General features: G+C 52.0%; 1 protein-coding gene and 1 long non-coding RNA gene across 3 annotated transcripts in view; one reads left to right on the top strand and one right to left on the bottom strand.

The window, feature by feature from the left end:
- LOC309333096 overlaps nt 1-7711 on the bottom strand; it is a 65395-nt gene extending 57684 nt beyond the window's left edge. Inside the window, exon 1 of the long non-coding RNA XR_014152376.1 lies at nt 7426-7711. This is a non-coding gene — a long non-coding RNA (uncharacterized lncRNA). The remainder of the gene's footprint in view (nt 1-7425) is intronic.
- Nucleotides 1-12454, top strand: part of LOC309332829 (protein unc-13 homolog A) — a 121362-nt gene that overhangs the window by 98810 nt on the left and 10098 nt on the right. For both annotated transcript variants that reach the window (XM_081846047.1, XM_081846046.1), the window contains 3 exons: nt 8258-8314; nt 8990-9070; nt 10434-10581. In XM_081846047.1, coding sequence (XP_081702173.1) covers nt 8258-8314; nt 8990-9070; nt 10434-10581 — 286 coding nt within the window. The remainder of the gene's footprint in view (nt 1-8257; nt 8315-8989; nt 9071-10433; nt 10582-12454) is intronic.

Below are 12454 nucleotides of genomic sequence, written 5' to 3'. Positions count from 1 at the left end.
CTTCCGCATTGATCGATTTGTGATATTGATTGTCTCTGCAGGGTACTCTCTTGAGAAAGCATGGCAAAGGGACCGAGAAGGTAATTATCGACCTTTCCTGCTCCTTGAGTGTCTTGTCCGTGGCAGGAGGTCCGAGCGAGAAATCCTTTCCCTGGCCAAAGAGCTGGGGTGTGCAACCCACTGCGTCCCTCCAGTTCGTGCCGGACTCCTTGACCTTTGGAGATGGAGTCCAGCAAGATCTAAGCATGTTCCCCTATCCCTGCTCTTGAGAAGAGGCATTTCCTGCCCTCCTGGAGAGATGGAGACGATTCCTCTTTTTGGAAAGGGGTTCCTCTTCCTTCGGGTCAAGGGGTGGATTGTTCGAATTGGGTTGCCAGATTCCAGCTCTCCCCAGCATTAAACCCAGGCTACCAGGGTTGGTACAAGGGACGCGGGTGGCGCTGTGGGTTAAACCACAGAGCCTAGGACTTGCCGATCGGAAGGTCGGCGGTTCGAATCCCTGCAATGACGGGGTGAGCTCCCGTTGCTCGGTCCCTGCTCCTGCCAACCTAGCAGTTCGAAAGCACGTCAACGTGCAAGTAGATAAATAGGTACCGCTCCGGCGGGAGGGTAAACAGCATTTCCGTGCGCTGCTCTGGTTCGCCAGAAGCGGCTTAGTCCTGCTGGACACATGACCCGGAAGCTGTACGCCGACTCCCTCGGCCAATAAAGCGAGATGAGCGCCGCAACCCCAGACTCGGTCACGACTGGACCTAATGGTCAGGGGTCCCTTTACCTTTACCTTTACCAGGATTGGTGGGCATTCAGCACCACATATTTCCCCATCCCGGTCTGAGAGGGACAGAGGAAATGGCAGAAGATCAGGAGAGGCTGGGTTGTGGTGCTTGTGTCGTGGAGGTGTGTGTCTGTCATCGTGTGTCGTCCCCGTCTGGTGGCCGGAGGTGTCCAAAGATTTGTGTGGCATGGATTTCGGTTGTGTGTGCGTGGCATGCAGGTCCGGCGAGCGAGAGGTGTGTCTCTTGGCGCAGGTAGCTCCCCGCTCCATGACAGGGCTAGGGCTGCCCAAGACCAGCGTTGACTTGCAGGGCCCACCATTACAGCTAGACCCCTGCCCCAAGACATCTACAATCTCTACTTTTGACAGAGGAGAGAGGGCAGAGACTGAGGGCACTGCTATTTCCAAGGAGTTGATATGGTTGAACCATGAACCGGGGGCCAGATTCAAGCCTTCCAGGGGCCTTATTCCAACGGTCCGCAGGGCATAAATGAAACAATATGCTCTGAAAGAATTAACGGGAATTGCTTAGGCGCCATCTAGACATTAAATTAAATTACAATATATCAATGAGCATGACCAGGGTACTGAGAGAGATACATGCTGCTCTTTATATACCATATCCAACAGCTCAATTACCACAACTTAAAAGCACCTGCAGAGACGCGGGTGGCGCTGTGGGTTAAACCACAGAGCCTAGGGCTTGCCAATCAGAAGATTGGCGGTTCGAATCCCCGCAATGACGGGGTGAGCTCCCGTTGCTCGGTCCCTGCTCCTGCCAACCTAGCCGTTCGAAAGCACGTCAAAGTGCAAGTAGATAAATAGGTACTGCTCCGGTGGGAAGGTAAACGGCGTTTTCGTGCGCTGCTCTGGTTCGCCAGAAGCGGCTTAGTCCTGCTGGCCACATGACCCGGAAGCTGTGCGCCGGCTCCCTCTGCCAATAAAGCGAGATGAGCGCCGCAACCCCAGAGTCGTCCATGACTGGACCTAATGGTCAGGGGTCCCTTTACCTTTACTAACAGCATCTGCTATATGGCTTCACAGCTGTAAAACTAGATCATGTTATTTGCTCTGGCCCTTAGAGACATACACATCTTGTGAAACAATAATGAACCTAAAATTTGAAGAAACCATTCAGCAGGTTTATCTATTTATGTATGCGTTTGCCTGGTACATTTATTTCGCATCTTAAACCTTATAATTTTCATAACAGTAGCAAGGGGTGGCCAGCCTGGGGTCCGAAGACAGACTTCTGGGGTAGAGAATGGAGTCTGTGCCTTTGTGTCCTTGCCCCGCAAAACTCGCCTTGTGCCGGGGACAGAACCTGGCCGATCAATCAATCAATTAATCACCGATCAATCAAACAATTGAAGGCCTGTCGAAATGGAATCTGAGTCATGGCCGGGAGGGAGGAAAGGCAATGTCTGTGTGGGGTAGCGTTCCACTTTGCTGAAAGCGTATAAATGTTATGGAAATGTGTTTGTTGAAAGTATATAAAAACCCTGCTGTTCTTTTCTGCAGAGCAGGGCGAAGGCCCCCAGTCACACCGAAGTAAGGATACTCCGTTTAATTCTTAACCCTGCTTCCGTCTTCCTCCTGCCCTCTGTCTGCAGAGCCCCATGTCTGCCCCCCTGCCCCCCGCCTGTGGTCTTTTGACTCCGTGGTTGTCGTATCCATCTGTCCTCCTCTCTTTTCCCGGGTGTCGCTAACTGGATTTACCTGGCTGCTGTGTTTTTTTGAAAAATATATCCTGTGCTAAAATTGTGCCTGCTGATCTCTGTTTTTTAAGTGACCCTCCCTGGTGGTGATGGGGTGGGGGTTAGGGGGAAATAACCCCTTATTTTCCTTCTCGGTCTGTTTCTCAGCTTGCTTTGCCTGCCTGCATGTATGTATGGGCAGAGTGTTGTGGGAAATCAAGGTTGGCAGTCATTAACGGAGAAATCTGAGGGCTCCCTTGGGCAAAAAAACAAGGACACCAGCCAGGAATACCAGAGCAAAACAGCAGCCAGTCAGCTTGGTCTTGATTGAAGACTGTCGCAACAGGACTCCCACCTGCCACCAGGGGGAACAGGATGGAAGCCCCGAACAAAAGAGCCCCCAAACTTTTATTAGCTGCTAATCCCCATGTTAGGGACGCGGGTGGCGCTGTGGGTAAAACCTCAGCGCCTAGGGCTTGCCGATCACATGGTCGGTGGTTCGAATCCCCGTGGCGGGGTGAGCTCCCGTCTTTCGGTCCCAGCTCCTGCCCACCTAGCAGTTCGAAAGCACCCTTAAGTGCAAGTAGATAAATAGGTGCCGCTTTCTAGCGGGAAGGTAAACGTCGTTTCCATGTGCTGCGCTGGTGCCGGCTCGCCAGAGCAGCTTCGTCACGCTGGCCACGTGACCCGGAAGTGTCTCTGGACAGCGCTGGCCCCTGGCCTCTTAAGTGAGATGGGCGCACCAACCCTAGAGTCGGACACAACTGGCCCGTACGGGCAGGGGTACCTTTACCTTTACCTTTAATCCCCATGTTACAGCCCCCAAAATACATCACTCATACACCACGGTTACATCATGAAAGGGGAGGTCTGGTGGCAGGAATCTGAGCATCCTGGACCCTGCCCCATGGTTCCCCTTGCCCTCCACCAAACACCCATCAAGCGTAACAAAAGAGATATTTACATTTCCTTGTTTCTCAGCCAAGTTCATCCCACCCTTTTGTCTTCATCTGGGTTTGTTATTTCTGGAATGGCTACCTGTCCAGGATGCCAGGAATTATCCCTCAGGCAGAGGGGCTGCTGAGGAGCTGAGCTCACCTGTCTATATGAATTTCTGAAGTTTTCCCAGTGAGCCAGTACAGAGATACATTGATCAGTGAATTCTTACATTTGGTATCGTGCAGCAGAGGCCCTTTGAATAGATAGGAAGAAACTGCGATGAAGTGTTTTGTGGGGACAAATCACAAAAGTCACAAAGGCGATTGTGCTGGTTTTGGCAGTGGGCTGCATGTGCATGACATCTGCTGGAGGGGCAACCCCCCCCCAACCTATACATAAATCCCTGCAACACAGTCCTAAGACTCAGGGGTGTGTTCTGCCTGATAAGGAAAAATCCTAGGGTGCGGATTTACTCCGCTGCCCAGCTAGTTGGGGTGCCAATCCCCTCGGGTCTCTGTGGCCAAGCTAAAGAAGCAAAATAGCGAGTTAAAAAAACAACAACAGTTGAAAGGGTACATTATACAAACAAATCTGCACTCGACGAACGAAAGGTTATCTGTTTTCTGACATGATTGAGGACTACAGAGCCAGAGACAAAGAAGCCTGGAGAGATAAAAATCGAGATATGGAAATATCGATGAGAGGTGCAAAAACCCACCCTGCGTCACCACCACCTCCAGGTTGCCCAGAGTTGTTAACCTTTGGGGGGGCAGCGCACTCTGGGCCCAGCCTTCGAGGCATGCAGGCAGGGCACAGAGGAGCGTGAGGCGGCGGCGCTAAGCCAGGCGCCTCATCGGGTGGACAGCGCACTCTGGGCGGGCCTCTCCGTGGCCCTACGCCAATCCCAGGCACACAGGAGGACAGAGCCAGCCGGCCGCCTCAGCACTTTGCTGGCTCACTTGCCCCCGAACTCGTGGTAGAGAGCCACCCGCAGTGCTCTGATGGGCGGGCTGTTCCCCGGACTCCAACTCTTGGGCCCTGGACTCTCGGCCTGGCGTCCCTGAGAGCCCGGTGACCGGGCGCCCCATGCCCCTAATGCCTATGGTTAAGAAGGTCCTGGATATACGCTGTCCTTGATTGCCTCCTACTTCCTATTGTGTGGAAGTTCACACCTTGTGCTGGTCCTGAGGGTTAACCGTGCGGCGAGGTCCGAGTCCAGTCTGAGGTTGAGGGTGCGGTATGGAGGCTGTCCGTCAAAGCTGAAGCTGGGTCCAAGGCAGGGAGTCGGGTGAGGTCAGGAACTCCAGCAGAAGAGCAGGACAGGGTGCAGGCAGGAACAGGCTAGCAACAACGCTGCTCCCGCAACCTGGGACTGGGGCTGGCTGGCTTTTATCTGCCCCGAGGCATAGGGCGGCCCCGGTCCACAGATGACTCGCCTCTCCTGGCCTGGAAGCGAGCCCTCCTCCTGCGGGAACTTAGTTCCCTCCGCCTCTCTGCCCTGAGCCTCTGCAGCTCAGGAGAGGCTGGAGGGTTCCCGGACCCAGAGGCAACCTCAGTGTGCTGGTCCCAGGGGGAGGTTACCGTGAGGCGAGGTCCAGGACCTGAGTCGAGGGTCGGCAGACAGTCCTCCACGGGCGAAGCAGGGTCCAAAGCGAGGAGCCGGGCAAGGACAGGAACTCTGGGGGAACAGGTCTGGGTGCTGGCAGAAACAGCTCTTCAACGACGTTGCTCCCGCAACCTGGGACCGGGCTGACTGGCCTTTATCTTCTCTGAGGCCAGGGGCAGTCCTGGCCCCCAGGAGACCCGCCTCTCCTGGCCTTAAGGCGAGCACTCCTCCTGGGAGAAACCAGTTCCCTCCACCTCTCTACCCTGAGCCTCTGCAGCTCAGGAGAGGCCGGAGGGTTACTGGACCCAGAGGGAAACTCCTCTTCCCCCGACGGGGCTGAGAGTGGAGCACCTGCAGGCAATGGGTCCTCCATCACCTCCGGAGCCAGAGTGGATTCATCTGGTGTCTGCACCTGAGGATCCAGCACAGGTGAGGACCCTTCAGGCTCAAGCCGCTGCCCCGGCTCAGCTGGTTCTGGAGGCGGGGACTCCTGTGCAGGCTGGGATTCCTCCGGTTCAGCCTCTGAATCAGATTCCCAGGCCATCACACTCAGCTTCCTCTGACGGGGCTGAGAGTGGAGCACCTGCAGGCAATGGGTCCTCCATCACCTCAGGAGCCAGAGCAGACTCACCTGAGGATCCAGCACAGGTGAGGACCCTTCAGGCTCAAGCCCCAGCCCCGGCTCAGCTGGTTCTGGAGGCGGGGAATCCTGTGCAGGCTGGGATTCCTCAGGTTCAGCCTCCGAGTCTGAATCCCAGGCCATCACACACCTTCTGGAGGTGCAAGGAGTACGTGACCTGATACTTAAGGGATTATGGAGGCAGGGGAAACCTGGACCCCCCCCCCCTCTTCCAGAGGAGCTGTTAGCCGTTGAAACCAAGGAAATCCATCAAACCGTTAAATTTCGGCAATTATTTGATTGTGTATTGGATAGAGTACGATGCATGGTATCTGCTTATCGCTGCAGTTTTATAGACTGCTTTTCTGAGCCTCTTTGCCGTTGGGTATATATGGTGCCCATGTCAATGGTCGTTGTCCTGGCCTTAGTTTGAGGCTGCGGTGGGATGTCATTTATCGGTACCTTAAATGAAGTGAAGTGGTGACTACATCATTACATGAGCATTTGATATTTGGCAGGGGGTTGGACTCGATGGCCCTTGTGGTCTCTTCCAACTCTATGATTCTATGATATTTTCATTTACATACATTCATTCGAAATAAGATGGGTTTATGAAGCAATTCTACATCCACCCAAAGAATTCTATGAAACAGTAGTCAGTATCCGGAATCGCTGTTCAGTGTTGGACATCATATTTGCCGAATACACAAAGCTTCACAGCTTGTCTTCCACTGTACGAAGTCTGGCACCTCGCTTCATTTAAAGGTTTTCAGAGGCTTTGAGATGAAAGATTTCGTTTTGGACTTGTTACGGTTTGAAGGAATTCTATAAAAGATTGTCCGTTGCGTAGGTACATGGTCATCGTGTTGCCTAGACATTTCTGATGTTGGGAACGGATGGACGAGTCCCAGGCCCCTGTGGGGCAGCGTGAGGGGGCACCTCTCTTGGGGGCAGCTCAGAGACCAGCGGGTGCCCGGAAGACCCCCAAGGAGAGGGGAGAGGAGGCCAAGGGAATGTTCCACAAGGGAGGGGGTTCGAAAAAGGGCAAGGGGCTGCTAGCTCTGCAGGGAAGGGGGGACCTAACTGGGCTCCTGAGCCCCACAGGGGTGCAGGAGACAAATGTATTTGAGGGGAGCTGTGGACTCTATTGTAAACAAAAATTGCCCTTTTCCCTTATGCGGTATGCAAGAGCCCATATAGAGTCCTTACATAGGTTCCCTATTGGTAGGAGAAGATAACAGAGGCCAACCAGAGAATATTGAGAAGCAAAGCAGCTAGTAAGCCTGGTCTTTATTGATCTGTTGCAACAGGGTGCTCCCCTCACACGCAGGAAAGGAGGAGGGACCCAGAACAATGGCGGGCAAGGCGTTGTATGGACTTTTGAAATTGCCACCCTCTATATCAAGACCAGGGACGCGGGTGGCGCTGTGGGTTAAACCACAGAGCCTAGGGCTTGCCGATCAGAAGGTTGGCGGTTCGAATCCCTGCGACGGGGTGAGCTCCCATTGCTCGGTCCCTGCTCCTGCCAACCTAGAAGTTCGAAAGCACGCCAGCACAAGTAGATAAATAGGTACCACTCCAGCAGGAAGGTAAACGGCGTTTCCATGCGCTGCTCTGGTTCGCCAGAAGCGGCTTAGTCCTGCTGGCCACATGACCCGGAAGCTGTACGCCGGCTCCCTCGACCAATAAAGCGAGATGAGCGCCGCAACCCCAGAGTCGTTCGTGACTGGACCTAATGGTCAGGGGTCCCTTTACCTTTAGATCAAGACCACCCCCAGAAACATCACACATACATCACAGAAAAGGCGGTCTAAAACAGAAATTTGAATGTTGTTTTTCTCCTGTCCTTGTTTATCTCCTGTCTGGCAGGTTACTTGATTGGATTGCCTGGGGAGCCTGGCCAGTCTTTTGTAATGATAAATACTTAGTTCCTGGGCCAGGTCACAGGCTCACACCCTATTCAAACACAGACATACCCTTAAGACAGGATTTGTGAAGGAAAAGACAATGGGGAGGCTTTTCCCTTTTCCTTTGACCTTGCAGAGAAAACATTTGGTCAGTTTGGGAATCAAAAATGGTTCCGGGTCGGTCTTCCTGTACTGATCTATGTACCTGCTTGGTTGGTACACTTATGAACATTACCATATATCTAAGACCTCAAAATTCCTATCACAACCCAAAAAGGTTGAAAACCTCTGGCGTCTGCAATCTATAAACCAACCTGTCTGGATCCTGACCCTCTATTCAGGGTATTGGATGCCATTTGATACCCTGGTATTCTGCCTCCCGGTATTTTGTCACGCTTGGGAGTGACCGGCCCCCAAACGCCAGGGCCAGGGCTTTGCAAATTAAAGGATAGATCTTGTTTACGTGTGTAGGGCCAGAATTGCTTTGTTGCGTCCTCCTTTGAGATGGGTAGGTGGAAAAATTTCGGGCGCGACGCTCTTGGGGAGCAAAGCTTTGTGGGTGAAACCTTGCCTGAATTTCTTAGCATCGAATGGGAAAGGATAGCTGAGGTTCGGGATAAGTTTCAGCAGAAACATAGCTACCTTTTATCTTTCTGTTATTTTTTTTCTTCCCTTTCTTCTTTCCATCCCTCCTTTTGCCCTCCCCCCTCCCAGGGCACGCAGATGATCTTCAACGCAGCCAAGGAACTGGGGCAGCTTTCAAAACTCAAGGTGAGAAACGCGGGATTTTGGGGTCCGCAGAATTCAAGGAGCTGTGTTGCAGAGGACGGCGGTCGTTTGTGCTTCTTGGGCCTGGTTGGGCGCAAAGCGGGGAGCTGGACATTAGGTGGCGCCAGAGCCAACGACAGGCAGAGAATTAGCTAGTTCTAGACTGACCTCCATCTTCTTCCCTTCTGAGTCCGACAACGGAAAACGGGGAGGAGGGAGACAGCGGATTGACCCCCAAAACTCCCTGGGTGCCAACGCAAGGGCTCCTATATTTCAAGAAGTAAAAAATCTGGGTGATTTGCCGATTCACCCCCCAAACTCTCCCTGGGTGCCAACGCAAGGGCTGCCATATTTCAAGAAGTAAAAAATCCGGGCGTTTCACTGATTGACCCCCAAAAACTCTCCCTGGGCGCCAACGCAAGGGCTGCCATATTTCAAGAAGTAAAAAATCCGGGCGTTTCGACAATTCACCCCCAAAACTCTCCCTGGGCGCCAATTCCGTCATCGGAATCCCAAACGGGGAAATCTGGGCATAGGGAAACGTAACACAGGTTATGAAATGGCAAAAAGGGGCTTCAAAATGGGGGTTCCGGGGGGGGTGCGTTGTCCCCACCTGAAAAAGGAAGCCTGTTCGTCGTTGGAAGAGGGCGAAAATGACTTGTTCTTCGTCCCATACAGGACCACATGGTGCGTGAGGAAGCCAAGAGTTTGACGCCCAAGCAGTGCGCCGTGGTGGAGCTGGCCTTGGACACTATCAAGGTGGGAGCATAGAATCCTAGAATTGTCGAACTGGGGGGGGCCCCAGCGGTCATCTAGCCTAACCCTCTGCAAAGCGGGGTGTGTTCCAGACAGTGGCGTAGCGTGGGTTGTCAGCACCCGGGGCAAGGCAAGTAATTTGCGCCCCCTAACCCGTGGATTTGCGCCCCTAAGCCTAACCCCCAGATGTTGCGCCCGGTGCGGCCGGCCCCCCTGCACCTCCCACGCTACGCCACTGGTTCCAGACTGCCTCGCCCCGCTATGTCTTGAGGGCAGGTTGTCTGGTTCAGCATGGGCGAAATCCTGCTGTTATTGGGTTGCTGTTCTGGTTTTGTATTTTTATTTTATTTTTGTATAATGATTTTTATTAGTTACAGTGGCCCAATAAAACCCTCATTGTCAATACCAAATTCTAATACAATTAATAATGCCCATTGCTCAGATTATATTATTTTGTTGCGCATGCTAGAACGGATGATTTGATAATCGCATCTTTATCTTTTAGATCCTTGTTGCAATTTATGTCCGGTTATGTTGCATCGTTTTATTTATTCTCAATGGCTATAAACTTTGCGGGTGCTTTCGTTTAAAAAAAAACCCATGTTGTGCGTATGGTAAAGAGGACTAGGAACTTAGTTCGCCAGGCTAGACACACTTGCCTCGTTGAGTTGAATTGGGTTGAAATGAGGCTGCATTTTAATGTCGTGTTTTAATCTTGGTTTTTAAGTTGTATTTCAATCAATTGTTTTATATCTGGCATTAGCCGCCCTGAGCCTGGTCTTGGCTGGGGAGGGCGGGATATAACCAAAATTATTATCATTATCATTATCATTATCATTTATTATTATTATTATTATTATTATTATTATTATTTGTTGAATGATTCTGTGTACATTGCGGCAGCCTTTGGCTATGTGTAACAAAACTGACAACAGCATTTTTCGCTCTATAAGACGCACCAGACCACAAGACGCACCTAGTTTTTGGAGGAGGAAAACAAGAAAAAAAATATTCTGAATCTCAGATGCCAGAACAGCAAGAGGGATCGCTGCACAGTGAAAGCAGCAATCCCTCTTGCTGTTCTGGCTTCTGGGATAGCTGCGCAGTCTGCATTCGCTCCACAAGACGCACACACATTTCCCCTTACTTTTGAGGAGGGGAAAAGTGAGTCTTATAGAGCAAAAAATACGGTATGTGATTAGTCCTCATGGCAGCTTGCAGTCGTCGTTGCCGCTATTATCGTCTCAGCCGGCACGTTGCAAATGTGACGGTGTGTCCACAGCTCTGTGGGTTTGCGGCGTTGACCGGACCACCGCTGATATCCTCTCCCATCCCAACCCTCTCCCCTGTCTCTGCCCCGATTTAGCAATACTTCCACGCAGGAGGCGTCGGCCTGAAGAAAACCTTCTTGGAGAAAAGCCCAGACCTTCAGTCTCTGCGTTACGCCCTATCTCTCTACACGCAAGCCACGGACCTGCTCATCAAAACCTTCGTGCAGACACAGTCCTCTCAAGGTAAGTGCGGCTGGCGAAGCAGTTTCTGCGGTTCCTCGGATCCTGGCTTCCCTGAGGAGACCAAGGTGGAATCTAGACATTAAAAAAAAAAAAAAAAAAAACAGCTGTGAAAACTCTTTTAAAAAAAACACGTTTTGGAAAATATATTGAATTTCCCGTCAGCTCGCCACCGCCACGTAGTGCCCCGTTTGTATAGTGCGCTTAAAGCGTTAATGTTTGCGGCTGAGTCTCCGGAGTCGCTGCTCTCGTGGAGCTCTCTGGTTTAGCAGGCTGTGCGGAAACTCCATAGCCAGGTGCAGTCTATCTTTATGGCACCAGCCTTGCCCAGGAAGAGGCTGTTGGTGCCATTTCCCATCACGTACTGCTTTGAAGGGAGGCATCCGACAAGCTGCTGTTTTTAGAAAATGGCACCGGGTTGTTGCTTTGGTGTAAACGCTGTGGGTTAAACCACAGAGCCTAGGACTTGACGATCGGAAGGTCGGCAGTTCGAATCCCCGCAATGACGGGGTGAGCTCCTGTTGCTCAGTCCCTGTTCCTGCCAACCTAGCAGTTCGAAAGCACACCAGCGCAAGTAGATAAATAGGTACCGCTCCAGCGGGAAGGTAAACGGCGTTTCCGTGCGCTGCTCTGGTTCACCAGAAGCGGCTCAGCCCTGCTGGCCACATGACCCGGAAGCTGTACGTCGGCTCCCTCGGCCAGTAAAGCGAGATGAGCGCCGCAACCCCAGAGTCGGCCACGACTGGACCTAACGGTCAGGGGCCCCTTTACCCTTTACCTTTAAACCAAAAAGAGAGGCCAGGTTCTTGCGGGTTCTTGAAGTTGTCCAGAGGGGCAGGGGGCCCCTTTCCTGTCAACCGGGACCGTCGGCTGTGCCGAAGGTTAAAGATATTTAATGTTCCGCATTTCGAAGCATACGAGCCGACTACTCCTTTTGGGCTAAATCGTGGCCCGGACCCGTGCAAATATTGTTCAAGTGTGGCCCGGAGAATGTACCCATTTTACAGAATTCGGAGGAAGCGTCCTAAATTATATTGCAATCTCACGATCTGCACATAAGTTTGTTAGGGAGTTTGAAGCGGGCCATAATATTGCAAGCAATCACCTGCCCTTAAGAATGGTGCTCTTGGGTCCACGACTTAACAACCCTTCCTTAGAAACTAAATTTATCTTCAGACGCAAACTTAGGCATAAAGGTAAAGGTAAAGGGACCCCTGACCATTAGGTCCAGTCGTGACCGACTCTGGGGTTGCGGTGCTCATCTCGCTTTATTGGCCGAGGGAGCCGGCACACAGCTTCCGGGTCATGTGGCCAGCAGGACTAAGCCGCTTCTGGCGAACCAGAGCAGCGCACGGAAACGCCGTTTACCTTCCCGCCGGAGCGGTACCTATTTATCTACTTGCACTTTGACGTGCTTTTGAACTGCTAGGTTGGCAGGAGCAGGGACCGAGCAACAATGGGAGCTCACCCCGTCATTGCGGGGATTCTAACCGCCGACCTTCTGATCAGCAAGTCCTAGGCTCTGTGGTTTAGCCCACAGCGCCACCCGCGTCCCAAACTTAGGCATAACCGCAGCCAACAGAATTAAATGGACCCCATTACTTAATTTAGCATTAACTCACTTTCTTTGTACAGATGTTTTAAACTAGGCTATCCAAGCTGTTATTCTTTCAGATACTTCCGCTGCTGAGGCCATGAAATCATTTAAGACTGATAGGCTGCGAGACCGCTTAAGAATTGAGATTAAAAACAGTGGCTCAAAAAGCCAAATGGGATCTACCAGCTGGTTTGACAAAGAGAGCAAACAGGCTAAAAGACACCCCCGAAGGGAGTATTGTTCAGGTTTCTACCGGCAGAGCTCTTTAAAATGAAAACA

The sequence above is a fragment of the Podarcis erhardii genome, assembly GCF_964252035.2.
Source record: "Podarcis erhardii genome assembly, chromosome: 18".
NCBI classification, from domain to species: Eukaryota; Metazoa; Chordata; class Lepidosauria; order Squamata; family Lacertidae; genus Podarcis; species Podarcis erhardii.
Note: the sequence above shows the minus strand (reverse complement) of the source record. Positions and strands in the feature narration are given on the sequence as shown.